General features: G+C 37.6%; 3 protein-coding genes across 3 annotated transcripts; all 3 read right to left on the reverse strand.

Moving 5' to 3' along the window:
* Positions 1-86: 86 nt before the first annotated feature.
* Positions 87-2,284, reverse strand: LOC125242009 (fibrillin-1-like). Its single transcript, XM_048150708.1, has 2 exons — positions 1,067-2,284; positions 87-583 (listed from the first exon to the last, which is right to left on the reverse strand). The coding sequence occupies exons 1-2, from the start codon at positions 2,254-2,256 to the stop codon at positions 493-495; spliced, it is 1,281 nt and encodes a 426-aa protein (XP_048006665.1). The 5' UTR covers positions 2,257-2,284; the 3' UTR covers positions 87-492.
* LOC125242010 (von Willebrand factor D and EGF domain-containing protein-like) lies at positions 2,271-9,053 on the reverse strand. The gene is made up of 6 exons (XM_048150709.1): positions 8,917-9,053; positions 6,934-7,048; positions 6,588-6,649; positions 3,998-4,051; positions 2,361-3,530; positions 2,271-2,274 (listed from the first exon to the last, which is right to left on the reverse strand). The coding sequence occupies exons 1-6, from the start codon at positions 8,988-8,990 to the stop codon at positions 2,271-2,273; spliced, it is 1,479 nt and encodes a 492-aa protein (XP_048006666.1). The 5' UTR covers positions 8,991-9,053.
* A 149-nt stretch (positions 9,054-9,202) lies between these two features.
* Positions 9,203-17,574, reverse strand: LOC125242011 (cell death abnormality protein 1-like). Its single transcript, XM_048150710.1, has 7 exons — positions 17,407-17,574; positions 16,260-16,386; positions 15,211-15,281; positions 14,579-14,778; positions 12,894-14,289; positions 11,087-11,220; positions 9,203-9,332 (listed from the first exon to the last, which is right to left on the reverse strand). Exons 1-7 carry the CDS (start codon positions 17,484-17,486, stop codon positions 9,226-9,228), a joined length of 2,115 nt encoding a protein of 704 aa, XP_048006667.1. The 5' UTR covers positions 17,487-17,574; the 3' UTR covers positions 9,203-9,225.
* Between the last annotated feature and the right edge of the window lie 1,985 nt (positions 17,575-19,559).

Consider the following 19,559-nt stretch of genomic DNA (forward strand, 5'->3'; position numbering starts at 1 on the left):
AACGTTACCAGTTTTAATACGCTTGGGTTATATAAAGCTTTATAAGTATTTTTTACTTAAGTACGAGTTAAAACACACATTTGTGAAAAGTATGTTAATATTCTGAATGTGATACTTAAATGATCTGAAATATTGAAGAATACTAAAATTTACACTTTATCGAAACACACGATATACTTTGTAGAACTATAATTAATGACAATATTATTTGTACATTTTAATTTATGATTATGACAAGATTTTATGATCAAGTGAATAAAATGTTTTATAAAATCATACCGGGTATCACTTCTTCACTTTTTCAGGATGCAGCTTGCATTGGGAACTTGAATTCCCGTAGCCATTCTTTGAGTGAGGACATAATATTAAAATGAATGCATGTAAAAACAACATATGAAAGGAAATGGTTTATTTTCGAGTAACTAATGACTCATATACTCGTACATAAGTATATAACGTAAAGGAAAATTATGTACCGGGTTATAATTTTCTTTATAGCCATTTTTGCAAAAGTTTCACTGTTGCAACTAGTATGGAACCAACGACGCCAACTATTGGTAGGTATATCCAGCCTGATTGAGTCCTAAAATTAAACAACATATTACAGTTTTATGACAAAATGCGTTAGTATTAAGGCCGCTGTACACATGGGGCCAACGGTTGGGCCAACCCTTTGACCAGCCCCTTAGCCAAGCGTGTAGAGGGCTACTTGGCCGTATGTTGGCAGTTGGTGCCAGCGCTGGCCGGCCAACCGACTGGTGTCGGTTTTTTTGTCAAATATTCAAAAAAATTTACTGTTTCAGATAATTTAATTACGAGGTTATTATTTATTAATATAATTTTGCTGACAGTGTAAATGACATAGAATTACCTAGCCTTTTCCATTCTACGTCCATCTTTTATGAAGAGCCAATGCCAAGTGATTGGTTCACCAATGTGTAAACAGCGACTCTTATCTTGGCCAAGGGGCTGCTCCAAGGGTTGGCCCAACCGTTGGCCCCATGTGTAGAGCGGCCATTAGGCTATTTTCATGTCCACACACTACCGACTTATATTTACTACTCACCAATATTTGCTTTCCTGTTTCTGTTTTTCCATATGTTTTCCTACAACTTTATTAGATACTGTGGCTGTTGTCGAACTGTCGACGTCATAATAGTTATATTTGGAACCATGGTCACTATTGGACTTAGTTACATTGGTAATTATGCTAATTTCTGTGTGATTTTCCTTACTCGCTTTTTCATAAAGTTTACTTTTGATGATCTTATGATCAGGCAGTTTGGTGTTATTGTCTTTTTTATCAACAATGTCATGCTTATCTGTAATGACATATTTTTTTGTAGAAGAGATGAGTTTCTTAGTAGTCGTTGTATTGTCATCAGTTTTACAAATAATACGTTTGCATTCAGAAGTATTATCATTACAATCTTTACCATCGACAGTAACATGTGCTGTTATCAAAGGTGGATCGCATTCACATTTGTGTGGTGCGATACAACGTCCTTCACATATACCACAATCAGGAACACAATTCAACGTTTTGTCTTTGCTACTTTTATAGCCCTTAAAACATTCACATAAATTGGGCGCCACACAGTATCCATTTGCACATATGGTATCACATTGCGGTATACATGTATTTTTTTCTTTATCAAAGATGTAACCATTATGACATTCGCATTTATTTGGTGCTACGCAAGAACCATTTCCACAATCGTTATAACATATCGGTTCACACATCGGGTTGTTTTCCTTGGAGATTTTATAACCGGAGTCACATTCACAATTATTATGTGATGTGCAAGTGCCATTGCCACAATCGATTTCGCATTGTGGCACACACATTGGGCTACTATTTTTATCTAATTCATAACCTGCGTTACATTTACATTTATTTGGTGCTACGCAAGACCCGTTTCCACAATCTGAATAACATTCAGGTACGCATATTGGATTACTATTATTGTTAGATTTATATCCTGCGTTACATAAACATTTACTAGGTGCTATACAAACTCCATGGCCACATTCTGTATCACATTGGGATACGCATTTATTCTTCTCATCTAATTTAAATCCTACGTCACATTTACATTCATTTGGTGATATACATGTACCATTTTCACATTCATTAGTGCATTGTGGTACACACGTGGAATCTTCATTTAATTTGTATCCTGTATTGCATTGACATCGATTGGTACCAATACAAAACCCATTTTCACATGCGATATCGCACTGGGGTACGCACATCGGGATTTGTTTTTTTATCTAAATTGTAACCTTTTGCACAGATACATTCATTGGGTGCTATGCAAGTTCCATTGCCACACGCAATATTACACTGTGGTATGCACATTGTAATATTATCTTTGTTATATTTGTATTCTTCATGACATTCACATTCATTTACAGCGACACAATTCCCTTCACCACATTTATTTTCACATTTTGGTACACACATTGGGCTTTTGCTGTAATCTATTTCATATCCAATATCACACGTGCATACATCTGGTGCTATGCAAGTCCCATTGCCACATTCAGTTTTACAATTTGATACGCACATTGGGTTACTTTTATTGTCAAATGTATATCCTGCATTACACATGCATAGATTTGGCGCAATGCAAGACCCTTGTCCACATTCTGTTTCGCACTGTGGTACACACATTGGGTTATGGTATATTTCAAATTTGTAACCTTTTTTACAATCGCATTCGTCTGAAGCTACACAAGTTCCTTCACCACATTCATTTTTACATTTTGGTACACACATTGGGCTTTTGATGTAGTCTAACTCATATCCCATATTACATTTGCATGTATCTGGTGCTATGCAAGTCCCATTGCCACATTCAGTTTTACAATTTGGTACGCACATTGGGTTACTTTTATTGTCAAATGTATATCTTGCATTACACATGCATAGATTTGGCTCAATGCAAAACCCTTGTCCACATTCTGTGTCGCACTGTGGTACACACATTGGGTTATGGTATTTTTCAAATGTGTAACCTTTTTTACAATTACATTCGTTTGAAGCTACACAAATTCCTTCACCACATTCATTTTTACATTTTGGTACACATATTGGGCTTTTGCTGTAATCTATATCATATCCAATATCACACGTGCACTCATCTGGTGCTATGCAAGTCCCATTGCCACATTCAGTTTTACAATTTGGTACGCACATTGGATTACTTTTATAGTCAAATGTATATCTTGCATTACACAGGCATTCATTTGGAGCAATGCAAGGTCCATGTCCACAATTTCTTTCGCACTGTGGTACACACATTGGGTTATGGTATTTATCGAACTTGTAACCTTTCGCGCAACTACATTCGTCTCTGCCTATGCAAGTTCCATTTCCACAGGGAGTTTTGCAGTTCGCGATGCACATTGGATTACTTTTTTTGTCAAGTTGATATCCAGAGTCACACTTACATATATCTGGCTTTATGCAAGTGCCGTTATCGCCGCATGGAGGATCACATATAGGGACGCAGTTCATGCTGAAACTATAATTATCAGTTAGTTTCATTTTATTTGCATAAAAAGTGACATTATTAACGACGTGGCTTGCGTGGACGACGGGAACGCGACGGCGATGCGATGCGACGCGGCGCGACGAAATCAAACCTTCCATCTCTATGGAAGTGTCTTAGTTCGCCGATGAACTATGGATGATAAGATAAGCGATGCATTGCAAGTCCATGCAAGCCACGGTGTAAATGTACATACTTATTTTTAAAAATGCAATGTTTTCAGTTAGATCTACCTACTCGAAATCATAAGCACTAGAGAAAGACATGACATGATACGAATAACATTATATTATAATGAAATGACTGACGCATTCGCTTTACACGGAGACGTGGCCTAACGAATTTTAGGCCATATAATATGTACTTATGCATTAAATTAGTTTACCAACTATAATTTTTATGAAGCATGTTTGTCTGTCAAATCGTGATTAAGGACTTACTCAACTTCAGACCCATTATCGGCCCTTTTGTACCCATCGCAGCATACTGGTATTCTGAAAGACACTTTACTTTACTTTACAAGATTTAAGTGTAACGGCTCTGCCACGACATTGGTCTAAGCGCGACAGCGGTGAGCGGCGGCCACAGACCAACCCCTATAGACATCTATTACAAGAGGACTCGCGGTCGCCAGCCTTCCTAGTATTTGCACTGATATAAGCGCGGGCGCTCGCCGTGCCCGATCAGTATCGACCAAGTAACAGACCCGAAAGCAGCGCGTGTTTTTCGCACATAAATAGGAAAAGGGTATTTTGATGCCTTAAAGATGTCCACCTGTAGTGTGAAATGGTGTGGAAAGGTAACAAGAAGCTCAAATTTAAAAACAGACGGCATTACATTCCACAAATAAGTCATATTTATAATTTATTCAGAGCCGGCATAGGTCAACTTACATTGGCCACTTACGCGTCAGTAGAGGGACAGTCATACTTCTGTCCCTTTTCATCTGGCGCGACTGCCCGCCGTCCTTGAAACGGCCAATCACAGCGCGCTTAACACATTCCCCGCCCGCTCCTCGCACCCCAAACACTGGTGACTCGTATCGCGAACCAAATATACAAGACTGCCACTCTATATGAGGTTCTCTGTGGCGGCGGCCATATATTGGAGCGAGACACAGCGATGGGACTTTTCATTCTCACGTATGGCTGCCGCTCACCGCTGACGCGCTGTGACCAATGTCGTGGCTGGGCCTTAAGGCCTGAGTGGACGCTCGGAGCGGAGCGGTCGGCGGGGCGTGCAGCGGGGTGGGCGAGCGTGCGTCCACCATATGCAGCGTCGACTCAGGACACTTGTATGAGCTTCGATTGTTTGACATGCACGCCGCACGCTCCGCTCAAAGGCAAGGCATTACCTAACATTACAACCAGACCGGTCAGTCAAAAATTGAATTATTTTGACAAATAATGCACAAGCTTAGCCGAAGAATTATTAGCCGAAAATAAAATGATCAGCAAATAATTAAAATAAAATATGTTTTACGTTCACTGGTGTATTTTTAACCCCCGACGCAAAAACGAAGGGGTGTTATAAGTTTGACGTGTCTGTCTGTCTGTCTGTCCGTCTGTCTGTCTGTCTGTCTGTCTGTCTGTCTGTCTGTCTGTCTGTCTGTTTGTCTGTCTGTGTGTGTGTCTGTCTGTGGCATCGTAGCTCCCGAACGGATGAACCGATTTAGATTTAGTTTTTTTTGTCTGAAAGCTGAGTTAGTCGGGAGTGTTCTTAGCCATGTTTCATGAAAATCGGTCAACTATGTCGCAGTCGGGGGTTTTTTCAAAATTTTAATTTTGTGGTTAGGTTAGTTTTTCTAGACGATTATATTAGGTTCAAATTTTTGCATATTGACGAAAGTATTGTAAATATTTATTATGCTAAATCGATACTTACTTGCCCTTTCTGCATATCTTTGTACTAAGAGTAACACCATGTACTACAAAAACTACCCACAATAATATACAATACTTCAGCAACATTTTGTTTCACTTCTTTAGGAACTTCTGGTAAATAATATTTATTTACATTATTTGTAGGTATAACTTTGACTTTTTAACTAAAGTGTGAACTCAAAATATCCTAATTCTCGTATTGGTGCGTGTGAGATGATTTCTATCCCCCGATAAAATCTGTACTGAACTGTAAAATATGTAAATATCCTTATAATTATAGTAACAGGAACAGAAAATATAATCTAAGGTACATAATAAAATTAATTTCAAAGCCTATAAATATACTGTAATATGGTATTTACAGACAATTTGTGGTGTAATTTTACCTCAAAACAGAATTATTTTGTCAATGCTATAAACACTGCTTTTAGACATGATCATTGTGGAAACATTGTGTGGGAAATGGAGAACTTCTAAGCGGATGGCGATAAATTAAAACACATCCTTCCATGCCACTTTTTCATGCCCCTAATTTAAGTTCAAGAATTAGGGGCATGAAAAAAAGTATTTTATGCAACCGGTGTTTAAAAGAGGTCAAAGAAGGCAAGTGGCGTGGGTAACAATTAGAAGCGAAGCCAAATATTGTCAATAAAGACTCCACGAGTATGTTCCGACTCAGTTAAACATCGTTGCATTCAACATTTTTTCTACGACCTTGCACTTACTTCTTTATAGTTTTTTAAAAATACCTATCGTGAAACACTCTCCTAGATTTAACACAAAGTTTGACAGCTTAAAAAAACATGTTTTTTATAGTTTGTGAAGTAATGGTAGCAGTACGTTAAAACCCAAAATTACACGGCTACGAATGCGTTTTTGGGGAATAGACTATAGACTTGTCTTGACATCTTTTATGTAGAGTTTTAAAAATCTATGCATAACCCTGTAAATGACGAATTAGAATAAGTAGTTTAAACCTCTGTTGAGGCTTTCAATCGAAGAATATTTGACAGACAAACATGCATGATCCGGAAAAGAAAATTTTAGAAGCTTACAGATTACTTACTCGTTTTAGTGATGTTTTTGTTTAAGCCAAAATCTCTTCAAAAGGGTTAGACTGACTTTAGGAACTACGTAAGAAACTTACCCAGAAGGATCAATATTTCGATATCCATCGCAACATGTTGGAACAGCAATAGTCTCTTTTTTCTGTAAAATAATAAATAATTCGGGTGAATTCACACTATCATGAAAGATGGTGTTGTTAATTACTCACAATACTTTTAGGTGACTCAAATCAAATTATTTTATGAAAAAATAGATGTTTTATATTATACACGGTGTAATATGAGGAAACCGAATAATTTTAACAGCGTATTCCTCAGCATTTTAGAATTTCTAGTCTTACCCTGTACACTAGTAGGTAAAAGCCGATATTATTATTCTTTTAATATCCATTCCCTTGAAAAAAAAAATTATATTTATGTACTTACTAGCACAGGCTTTCTGGCATGGTCCGTTTTAGTTGAGGTCTTGCACAAAATAATCAAAAGGCACTTTTTCTCCTTAACGGAATAAGTAGTGTCTTCTTCTACCCATTTGGTCACACTGTGTAAGAAAAATATTTTTTCAGTACAGATGGCGTTTTTTTACGCACTAGTGCGAGAAGTGGTTCATTATATGCCAGGTCGAAACTTCGGAGGCTCATCTTTACTGAAAAACGTCGGACGATACACGTGCGAAAAGGAAATTCGTAACTCGTGTCGATTTAAAACACTCCCTTCGGTCGTGTTTTAATTTATCGCCACTCGTTTCGGACTCCCTTTTTTACGCACTTGTATCGTAATGTACTATTTCAGTACAGATGGTGTTGTTTTACGCATTAGTGCGAGAAGTGGTTCATTATATGCCAGGTCGAAACTTCGGAGGCTCATCTGTACTGAAAAACGTCGTACGATACACGTGCGAAAAGGAAATTCGGAACTCGTGTCGATTTAAAACACGACCGAAGTGAACCACTCGTTTCCAACTTCGGTTGTTTCGCACTAGTATCATAATGTACTATATTGTGACATACATACAGTCAAAAAACTTAAATTTTGGACGCTGCGCTCCGAGCGTCCACTCAGGCCTTGTCCTAACAACTAGACTTAGGACCGCGGTTCGAAAATCCGTGGAGTCGCCATATGAAAAATTTAGGAAGTCAAAGTCAAAGTCCAACAGTATAATTATAAATATTTATACATACTGTCACATCGTTACTGAGTTAATTTTAATCGTACTTGGTTAATTTTAACTAATAATGTTACACAGATTGACTGAGGCCCACGGTAAGCTCAAGAAGGCTTGTGTTGGGTTGGGGTGAAGGGTTGTGTTGTGGGTACTGAGACAACGATACATATAATATACATAGAAAACATCCATGACTCAGGAACAAATATCTGTGCTCATCACACAAATAAATGCTCTTACCGGGATTCGAACCCGGGACCGCGGCGTAGCACCGGCGGCGTAAATGTTATCATAATTTTATATTAATAACGTTGTATGTTATAGGTATTAATCGAACGTAGTTAATTATATCTTAATAGTTTTTTTTTGTATTATCAATATTATCATATAGGATTATGATAAAATTTACTAATAATAACATTAATAGTTAAAATTAACTACGTTCGATATTTAATATGACATCATACTGTTGGACTTTGACTTCGAAAATGTTTCATATAGCGACTCCACGGATTTTAGAACCACGGTGTGCGATAAAAAGTCCTAAGCCTACTAATAACCACAGAAGTCATTAAGGTTATCAAGTTGTGTTCCTGCCGGTGAGTAAGGCTACCAGAGCTCAGCGAGGGTGCGGTGTGCTGATGACGGGAGGACTTACGGAACTAACTTGTTCCGTCTATTGTCCTTTGAGTCGTCGGCAACCCGAACCCTCCTAGGAGCTTGTACACTCCTTTTTGCTGTGTACTTAACACAGCAAAAGGGAGTGTACAAGTTTCTAATGGGGTGGCAACGCGCATGTGACACTGTTTGAGTTGCAGGCGTCCATAGGTTACGGTGACCGCTTTACATCAGGCGGGCCGTATGCTTGTTTGCCACCGACGTAGTATAAAAAAAAAAGAAAAAAAAAGGAGGTGGGAATTTGTATGGAGCACAAATATCAGCTGAACCGATTTAGATGAAAGATGCGCAATTTTTGTTTGTGTACATGTTTTCATTAAACTCTGTATTTGACTTTTTTAAGCTCCTACACAAGCCACTAAAAATGCTGTCAATTCTGAATAAAACTATCCCAAGAAAGTCCATATACCAATATGGAGGATAGGAAGAGTAACAATTTGATTGAAACCGCGTTGGGCGTTGGTTAAAATTCAGCAAAAAAAAACAACTTTACTGGCATTGCAGCATTGAGTCAGATCTTGACTCAAAATACTTGCTTAAGTACTATCTTCAAACAAGTTACTTACGTAATCTTTTTCGAACATATCTGGCCATTGTTGCAATTTAAAAAAGCACATAACACCAATAAACTTATAAGCATCGTAAAAAAAAAACGAGTAGTTTAAACTAGTAGTTATTTTAGTTTCTTCCTGCGTCCACCCAGATCTGTAGTCGAGACAGTTTAGTTTAATAATAGCTTTGCTAAACATTGAAACAAAATATAATAATAGTAATAAGCAGGTAAATTTAATTGTTTGGACCATGCTAATTGGATGACCTAATGAGAATTGTAAAATGAAATAACACACAGTTTTATATAAAAATATTTATTTAACTTATACTTCGTTTACACTATTATCTTCCCCTCTCTTTTTCAAAATTGTAGACAACCGCATATTACCTTCAGACATCTGTTGTTTGTCTGCATTGTCAGTTGTTTCATCTGAAAAGAATGATTATTGAATCTAAAACGCGTTTTTAATACCCACTAAGCCAAACTGGGGCCGATTGCATAACAAAGTACAAGCTAATATTATTAGTGGTTTTGGTTGTAACTTGTACTTTTGTGTTGCATAATAAATTACAAGATACAAATATACAAGTACCTAATTACAAGCTAATAATATTAGTAATTTAACTTGTAACTTATATTTTTTTGTTGCATAATAAAATACCAGTAAAAAACTACAACTTGCAAAATATTATTGCTAATAACTTATATAATTAGTGAATTTTACTAGTTTCTGTTGCAAAATGAAGGTAAAATAACAATTTATTAGAACAAACTTGTAATTATTTCTACGTATGTCAGGGGCACCATATTTTTAAATATTAGTTGTCTATATTGACGGGTTTGAATTGTATTGTAATCGAAAATGAACCTCGTATTAAATTCTTCTGATGATGAAGATGCGGAATTGATCTTACAAAGGCGACACCGAAAAATTTATAGTGAGAGAATCAATTTCGCCTTTGAAAACCGGGCACATTTTTACGAAATGTTCCGTATGACAGCAATTAAAGCTGAACGAATTCTTCAAGCAATTTCACAAGATATTCAACAAAAAAACAATGGTGGTGCCCTATCTCCCAGTCAACAACTGTGTTCTACACTCCACTGGCTTGGAACAGGGTGCCAATATTTCTCAGTTGGTGCAAGTCATGGTATTAATAAATCGACTGTTTCACGTACTGTTTGCCGTGTTGTTGAAGCAATAAACCGAAGATTATTTCCTTCAGCAGTTAAATGGCCTCAATCTATTGAAGACGTAGTAAATAAATTAGAATTAAAAAAAAAATCTCAGGCAGAGGTTTGAGTCATCCAAGTAATTTACTCATAATTTATATAATTCGCAAATAATATTAGTAGCAATATTACAAGTTTGAATAAATATATTATGCAACAGAATATATAAGTACTTGTAAATTGAGATCACGTAACTTGTAATTTTGAAATATTATTAGCAATTTATGCAACAGGAATATTCTTGTATTATTAGTAAAACCATAAATTGTTATGCAACACAAATAAGTACGACTTGTAAATTATTGACTTGTAACTCGTATTATTTCCTAGTATTATTAGTAAACTTATGCAATCGGCCCCTGGTCGTTGCGGAGGAGTGCCGAAACGTGCCTGCGACCTCGTCCTATAGCCCTGAGGCGGCAATCGACCGACCATGGGTCTCATTAGCCTATATGGGAGTCACATATAACCATCCCAGGCCGATCCCTGCGCCTGGGATGGTATGCGTAAAGCATTTCCCTCGTTAATAAAAAAAAAGGCCAGACTGGTCGCCTAGAGGATAGTAACAATTTTAGATAAGATAAGATAAGATAAGATAAGATAAGATGTTTATTTGTATAAGTCATGTACATAGGATCTTAAAATTTTACAAATAGCTTCCATGACACCCTGTCAGGGCACACAAATTACTTATATCTAGCTTAATACTAAGTTTCAGGCCATGTAGTTAGTTAATAATTTGGATAGGTTTTGTTCTTGGAAAAAACAGAAATCTTCAAAGACTCATATTTATCTCCGCGTCTCGTAGCGCAAAAGTAATCAAAGTTATTTCCCTTTCATATGTACCACACACACTGAAAAACCCACTAAACTAAATAGGACATGAAACTATCATTATCATTTATTATACTTATTCGTTTTTATTTCATTTAAAACAAAGAAAAAGGTACCTTCAACAGTATAATCGCCGCTTCCTGTACAACATTTTATTATACTTGTCCGGAAAATGATCAGCGAACCGAGGACGATGGCCAAAATAATGACAACTATGGAAATGACTGCGTACTTCCATTTTGACTGCATCCTGAAAAATATTGTACCTTGCAACATTTTCATATCATCCAATCCGATACGGGATGTAGGACCGATATCCTATCTTAATCTATAGCCGGGTACTCACTAGCGAGCTGTAACTGTTACCGAACAGATACTGTAACGAGGTTCTAGTGTGTACGCATGTTACAGTTCGGGCTCGCGACGTCGCCGGATCCAGTACCCCGAGCGTACTCATTTAGCGAGCCGTAACTGTAACCGAACAGATACAGTAATGAAGTCTAGTGTGTACGCGTGTTACAGTTCAGGCTCGCGACGTCGCCGGATCCATTTCCTGGAGCGTACTCATTTGTGAGCAGTAACTGTAACCAAAAAGATACAGTAACCAGGTTCTAGTGTGTACGAGAAGGCCACATTAATGACGAGCCGGATGTATCTGCATTTTTGGATTGTAACTCCACAATGACGGACGAAGGTGTCTCTCGCTTGTGCAGCATATATGTATATTTATATTTATAGATGCATTACTTTATGATACCTATCGGCCACGAAGAAGGTGGATTCAGAGAATGTACCGGAAAAGAAGTGATCTACTGTAAATAATGAAAAATAAAAAAAATTGTAACCATTATAAAAAATCACTCGAATGAGTGCAACCGATTTCGAATATTTAATAAATTTAGGAGTCTACAGGACACTATTCTCCATTTCTCCCTGTAGGAGTCTATCAATAGAAGCTATTAAATTTCTCTTCTGACCATTCACTCATGATGAAAAGTTTGACGTTCGCAGCGGATTGTTACAACCTCTCTTCTCGACGTCCACGAGCGCACTGCGAGCGCCCTTTGATTCGCGGCAAAAACCGACAATTATCAGCTCGCTGTGAGCCGCTCGTGTTGCGTTCGTTGCAGGCTCGTGAACCACGTACACACTATGTTTTTGGTTACAGTAACGGTTACGGTTACATGCAATGTTACAGGTTCTGAAATGAGTACGTTGTAAACATTGGTTCGCTGCGAGCAGCAACGCGCACCGCTCGCAGGAGGTTCGCGAACCATGTACACACTATGGTTTTGGTTACAATAACGGTTACGGTTACCTGTAACGTTACAGGTTCGGAAATGAGTACGTTGTAAACATCGGCTCGCTGCGAGCAGCAACGCGTACCGCTCGCAGGAGGTTTGCGAACCACGTACACACTATGTTTTTTGGTAACAGGTCATGCAACGGTTACAGTTACAGCTCGCTAGTGAGTACCCGGCTTATGACATCTGCCTTTTCAATCCTCAGCTGACGTAGCCGAACGTCAATCGTCGACGTCAGACGCCGACAGAAAAGCAGTTTGGCTCTGTCGCGCCAGTACGCAAGAGCGATAGAGATAGATAGCTACGATAATGTGAAAAAGCTCATTAGAGTGGATTCTTAAATTTCTATTGATCGCCGGAGTATATCGAGGTAAATACTTTAATTTATAATTAAGTACTTCAAAATAATAATTTTCTGATAAACAATTACACATCATAATCAGTAATTACTTGTACCACACTATTTTACCGACACCTGGATTTAAGATGAGCAAAATGTCACCAAGTTGTTTAAATTATTGGTAAATACTTTGAGTCGTGTAAAACATTACTTAGATGGGTATAAACGTAATGAATTTGGTAAATGTAAAAATCATGTAGATGTGTATTTTGTACATACCAATGTTCGCTTCCCTGTATCTGATTTTCGGCATCATTATCTAGTTCTATTGAATTGTTAAGTATGCTGTCGTAATAGTCGTATACCGATCCGTTAAACGCAAAACCGTCAAAATTATTTGCCTTGGCTTTCAGCCCAATAGTAGTTTTCGTCTCAATGTCATCATATCCATACGATATACCTTCAGTAGTTTCAATGTCATATTTTTTACAAATTATTCGCGTGCAATTCTCAATATTGCCTTTACATTCTTCACCGTTTGCAGTAACTCGGGTTGCTTTAAAAGGCTCTTCGCACTCACATTTCCCCACGTCAAAACAATGCCCTTCACAATATTCACAGTCTAGTTTACATTCATCATCTCTATCTAATTTATAACCTGGGAAACATTTACATTCGTTAGGTGCTACGCAAGTTCCATTGCTACATTTATTATCACAGTGTGGTTCGCAAGCTGGATTTTTTTCTTCATTTATTTGGTATCCTTCATGACAGACACAAGTATTAGGTGCAACACAAGATCCATTGCCACAAGCAACGTCACATTTTGGTACACACATGGGAAAAGTATTATCTGAGTCAAGATGATAAAGGTTATTACATTCGCAATGATCTGGAGCTGTGCAAATCCCATTACGACATTCAACTTTGCAATGCGGTACACATATTGGCTCTTTATCTCTGTCTTCTTTATATCCTATTTTGCACTCGCATGTGTTAGGTGCAATACATGTACCATTCCCACATTTAACATCGCATTGTGGTATACAAACTGGATTATTCTCTCTATCAACTTTATATCCTCCGTTACATTGACATTGATTAGGCGATGTGCAAATTCCATGCCCACAATCAATTTCACATTGTGGTGTACACATGGGATTACTGCCTCTGTTTATTTTATATCCCGTATTACAATTACATTCATTTGGTGCTATGCAAGTCCCATTACCACAATCAACATCACACTGCGGCACACATTTAGGGTCTTTAATATTGTCAACTTCATATCCAACAGAGCATTTACAAGTATTAGGAGCAACGCAAGCACCATTTCCACATGCAACATCACAATGAGGCACACATATTGGATCATGTTTTTCATCAACTTTGTATCCTTCGTTACAAGTACAATGATTAGGTCCAGTACACGTACCATTTCCACATTTCACGTCACATTTTGGTACACATTCGTCTATTTCTGACTTCTGCCATCCTGCGTTACAAGTGCATGTCTCGGGCTCGGTGCATGTCCCGTGAAGGCAGCCGTGGGAGCAGTAAGCGGTGCAGAGATTGCTGTCAGTTTTTCTGTAGCCGGAGTGACATTGACAGGTATCTGGAGCGACACAAACACTGTTGACACAGGGCTCGGTGCAAATTGGTAGGCATGATGTTCCTGAAAAATTTGAAAAAGTGACATTTAACACAGGTACTAGGAACATTAAGTCAAGGATAAAAAACTAACTAATATGGCTCTGCGATCCAAAGAGGATCTTGGCTTCCAAAACGATGCCCAGCAGGTCGGCCCAAATACCGCTGGGGAGACAGTGTGATAGCGGATCTGTGTCAGCTACAAGCCGATAATGGGCTGGAAGATACGCAAGTACACAAGACGCCACTTATGGCGTACTCTCATTTTGGAGGCCAAGGATAAAAAGGTGATAATTTTCTTAAATGGCATGTACCGTTTTGTGTAGAGTAACCGTAGTCACAACGGCACACATCAGGTGCTACACAGGTGCCATGCTCACAGTATCCACAAGTAGGCGAACATTTGTGCGGGCTACCGTCATCCAGCAAGTATCCTTCATTGCACTCGCACTCGCCTGGCGATATGCATTTCCCGTTCTCGCAAGCTGGAGAGCATATTGGTGTGCATTCTATGCTGAAAGATAAAAATCATTTAGTAAACAAACAAGAACCTACATACTTTTTAGAGCCGGTAACTCTATTTAGGTCATCAGTCATCACCATTTGAGATTCTAAGGTGCAAGGTTTTGTCGCTGGCATTGATGCAGTTTTCAGAGCACAAGACATTGTACAACCCTTAAATATTTACACAAGGAGGCGAAGTTTGTTTTTAAGGTTCAATGTCACTTGGAATTTGGAATCTAACACGATTTGTACAGTAGGCCGCAAAAGATCATGGCAAATTTATCAGTGAATTCATTCATAATTTCTCCATGCTATTTTGCAGCACACTGTACCTACATTGAAATTCAAGATTTAGTCGAAGGGCACTAGCTGGAATACAGATGGTTAAAGGGCCAGTGCTCCATATCGGGCCTGTACTAAGTCATATAGGACTAGGACTTACTCGGCTAATGACCCGGTGTCGGTCCTGATGTACCCATCGCAGCATGATGGCACGAACTCAACCTCTTGCTTCTGTAAATAAACATGAATGATATTTTATTAAATTTTGGGATTATAAGCCATACTTTTATATACATAATTATCACCACAGAGTTACACAGTTATAACAAGTGTAAGTACCTAGCTTTACGTTAGTACATTCAACAAAGACAAAATTAGAATAAGGTAAAATACAAAGTAATTGCCGCTTTCTTGCGTATAATTGCTGCAAAGCCGTCAGTTAGAGCCTCCGCAAACATAGCACGCTGCAGAACCTGGTCTCTCTCTGCGCTCTGGCAGCTCTGAAGGCGTTATAAGATTTTTTAGTATAATTGACCGAAAAGGCTGCCTGTGTAGAAGGATGAAGAAAATGCCTTGAACAGAGTAATCTTAATCGCTTTTGAACATCTAGCAAACCTTCGGGCCAGCATATTTGCCCTTCCACACAGCGCTACATCTATGTCAAAGTCATAATAGTTGAATTTGAGAGAGAATAGATTTTATCAGGCAGTTGGAAGCGCGATGGCCCCGGCAAGGCCAAAGGTCGCAGGTTCGAGTCCTGCCGGAGGTGTGAATTTTTCCATTTTTCCTTTAATTTAAAAATATGTAATATCGATCGCAGACGTTTCTGCATGATAAAAAATAAATTTAGTATGGGTTAGCACATTGTTACTGGCGAATTCTCAATATAAATTGAGACTCCAGTGCCTGATAAGATATATTCTAATGGGTAGATGTTTGCTATAACGCCACCCTAAGCCGTTTGAGAATTGAGGGAAGGCATGGATAAATTCGCACACATCCAGCAGGCCTCCGTGGCGCAGTTGGAAGCGCGATGGCCCCGGCAAGGCCAAAGGTCGCAGGTTGGAGTCCTGCCGGAGGTGTGAATTTTTCCATTTTACCTTGAATTTAAAAATATTGAAAAAGTTAGATTTAGATAACATTTTTAATACTCGTAAGGAATGGCATATGTCGATTCAAAAAAATTTTATAAGAAATAATTGTACTCACTTGAACTGGCTTCGTCCCTACACCGGAATTTATCCTTGTTTTGTAAACCACCCGTCCAAACCAATTCTTCTTCGAGTATCGGTCAACATACGTATATTTATACTCTTCGTATTCCATCTTGGTTACTCTGTGGAAGAAACTTATGTAAGTCTTTTGATGATGTCATAATATGTATGTGCAAAATCATCAAATTTCAGAAAAGCAGGACGACGTCACCAACGATAGCAGATAAAGCCTTGAAACTCAAATCAAAGCAATACAAAGTCTCATTTCATCAAATCTAAGTATACAAAAATGAACACTAAACTTCTCGTAATTGTGTGATTTGCGATCACTAGTATACATATAATAAAACGAGCACCGATAATTTAATTTATAGATATAGGAAGTCCCTACCTGTCAAGAAAATTTGACCCCACGGATGCCTTAGTCATTATGACAGTTTATTTGGGTGACTAACCGAATAATTGGTTCGAATGGTCGTTTATCTGGCTGACTTTTCATCTATTACATTACTAATTTCGTTCAAATCACTAGTTTCGTTGGACTTCCGGTTGGGACGCCATCATAGCGGTTTCGTGTCGTGAATAATTTATTTTTCTTTTACTCATTAATGTTGTTTAAAGTGTAATATTGATAGCGTATTATGCAGTAAACTAATGGTGTAGTGAGAAGCTGATGAAGAATTGTTCTCGAAACGCGTTTAGCCTCTTTTTTGTCGTAAACGGCCGGTAGTCCACGTGCTCTTGTAAAATCTAGCTATCAATTTACAAGTGCTAAGTCACCGTACAATGTCGTACTTACCGTACAAAAATTACTAATATTAGCTCATATCACCTTGACACTGGCGAAATAGTCCCAATGGACTGAAGCCATTTAATTTTTAAAAACTGAACTGAACTAGTTTCGTTTAAATCACTAGTTTTGTTAAGATCACTAGTTTCGTTAAGATCACTAATTTCGTTCAAATCACTAGTTTCGTTCAAGTTCAGTTCGGATAGCTTTACGCTTGAGGACCAAGCGTTTTGCCCCTTCCCTTCGTTGGTGACGTCATCCTCAACTATGATATGTGTCCTATTCTATTTCACTTTTATTTTGCTGCACAATAATTCGCCAAACTTATTTCTTAAAAAAAAAATTTACTTACACAGTCCTTTTTCTACATATCTGGCCAGTAACGTCACAATTCAAAAACGCACACAATACAAACAAACTTATGAGCAACATTTTTTCCGTATTTTTATTTTTTTTACACACGTTGTTATGGAACAATTAACAAAGACTGGTCTGTAAATAACTCTCTGACAATAGGGTGACCATAATTATATTTTTTAGATAACCTAATAAAGTAGTGTACAAAAATAAGAGAATTTATGGAGATATCGGATTCTTTGATATATACATATCAAACATTACACATTGTATTATATTTTATGAGTTTTGATCTTAGACTAATGGTTTTGATAGATGACAACCACGATCAGTGTCGATTTTGACCACCGCAAGCACTGCGATCGCTTTGCTTACCCCCTCCATGCACTTCGCACGAAGCCAATAGGACAGTCCCACAGTAACCTCAAAAAGACTTGTGTGGGTACCTAGACAACGATGTAATATAATATAGGTACAAATACTAATACTGAAATACATAGAAAACCATGACTCCCAAATAATATAAATAATCCGCAAATAAATTCCCATACCAGGATTCGAACCAAGGATCATCCAAATTTTTTTTGTATTTTTTTTTTCATGTTTTTGGATATATTTTCACATAAAAAGTACATGTTATTTGTAAAACTGGCACTTAAAATAAAAAAATCATTTTTAATTCTAAAAAAATACTTTTTTGCAATGTCTCACTAGAGTTACTTTTTGATATCTCTCAACGAGAATAGTTAGATTATGTCCGAAATAAAAAATAAATCTCAACAAAAGAAGAGGAGAACTATCCTTTAAAAAAAAAATTGTGGTCATAATTTTTATCATTGCTAACTTTGATGACTCAGGGTGCCATCCGCTATAGGTACCGTGGCTGATAAAGCGATGACTAGAGTCATACCAAGCTATGTTTGCAGCAATTTTCATAGCCCCGCCTGGATTTGGCTAAGAAAATTTCATAGTTCTATAGCGGATTGACAAAAACACCTGCATGCACCATTGCACCCTATGGAAGAATCTAAATCCCATTGAACATGCAGTTCTCAATTCTACTAGATCATGAGTAGGTACCTTAAAGTAATAATTATACCAAGTATTATTTATATAGAATTTACATACTTCATACTAAGAATCGTACTTCGATTTTTAGCGCCACCTATTAAATACTATCATAACTACACTGACGATGCTTTTTTTTATGATGCTTAGAAATTTTTTATTTTCAAAATGTGTACTGACGTGATATCATGATTGTAAAATAAAGAAATATATGTCATTTGTTCTTATAAAAAATAAAATTATTTGGGGTAAATATGATTTGGCCACTTCCAGGCTGCGAACAGTGCCATCTAGTTTTAAGCCTAAAAGGCGCATACATTTCAGGGGTACGATTTTGCATGGGCTTTGTCAGTCCAGTATTATATCGTTTTTAGGGTTCCGTAGTCAACTATACTATAGTTTCGCCATGTCTGTCTGTCTGTCTGTCCGTCCGTCCGTCCGCGGATAATCTCAGTGACCGTTAGCACTAGAAAGCTGAAATTTGGTACCAATATAGTAAATCAATCACGCCGACAAAGTGGTAAAATAAAAAGTGAATAAAAATGTTTTTTTAGGGTACCTCCTACATATAAAGTGAGAACTGATTTTTTTTTCATTCCAACCCCAACGTGTGATATATTGTTGGACAGGTATTTAAAAATGAATAAGGGTTTACTAAAATCGTTTTTAGGGTTCCGTAGCCAAAATGGCAAAAACGGAACCCTTATAGTTTCGTCATGTCCGTCTGTCCGTCTGTCCGTCTGTCCGTCTGTCCGTCTGTCACAGCCGATTTACTCGGAAACTATAAGTACTACAGTGATGAAATTTGATGGGAATATGTGTTGTATGAACCGCTACAAAATTATGACACTAAATAGTAAAAAAAAAGAATTGGGGTGGGGCCCCCCATACATGTAACTGAGGGATGAAAATTTTTTTTTCGATGTACATACCCGTGTGGGGTATCAATGGAAAGGTCTTTTAAAATGATATAAAGTTTTCTAAAAAACATTTTTCTTAAAGTGAACGGTTTTTGAGATATCAGCTCTCAAAGTCGTAAAAAGTATGTCCCCCCCCCTCTATTTTTATAACTACGGGGTA

Source organism: Leguminivora glycinivorella, unplaced genomic scaffold (assembly GCF_023078275.1).
Source record: "Leguminivora glycinivorella isolate SPB_JAAS2020 unplaced genomic scaffold, LegGlyc_1.1 Scaffold3, whole genome shotgun sequence".
NCBI classification, from domain to species: domain Eukaryota; kingdom Metazoa; phylum Arthropoda; class Insecta; order Lepidoptera; family Tortricidae; genus Leguminivora; species Leguminivora glycinivorella.

Excerpts from the sequence above, each read along its gene's own strand:
- LOC125242009 (XM_048150708.1), bottom strand. The coding sequence starts at position 2,256 with ATGTGCGTACCCCAGTGCGATATCGCATGTGAAAATGGGTTTTGTATT. Across the intron at positions 584-1,066 it reads AAACAGGAAAGCAAATATTG|GACTCAATCAGGCTGGATAT; the intron begins GTGAGTAGTAAA and ends GTTTAATTTTAG.
- LOC125242010 (XM_048150709.1), bottom strand. The coding sequence starts at position 8,990 with ATGCTTATAAGTTTATTGGTGTTATGTGCTTTTTTAAATTGCAACAAT. Across the intron at positions 4,052-6,587 it reads CGAAATATTGATCCTTCTGG|AATACCAGTATGCTGCGATG; the intron begins GTAAGTTTCTTA and ends AGTGTCTTTCAG. Across the intron at positions 3,531-3,997 it reads GATAATGGGTCTGAAGTTGA|TTTCAGCATGAACTGCGTCC; the intron begins GTAAGTCCTTAA and ends TGATAATTATAG.
- LOC125242011 (XM_048150710.1), bottom strand. The coding sequence starts at position 17,486 with ATGTTGCTCATAAGTTTGTTTGTATTGTGTGCGTTTTTGAATTGTGAC. Across the intron at positions 16,387-17,406 it reads ATATGTAGAAAAAGGACTGT|AGTAACCAAGATGGAATACG; the intron begins GTAAGTAAATTT and ends TTTCTTCCACAG. Across the intron at positions 9,333-11,086 it reads CGGCGATTATACTGTTGAAG|ATGAAACAACTGACAATGCA; the intron begins GTACCTTTTTCT and ends CATTCTTTTCAG.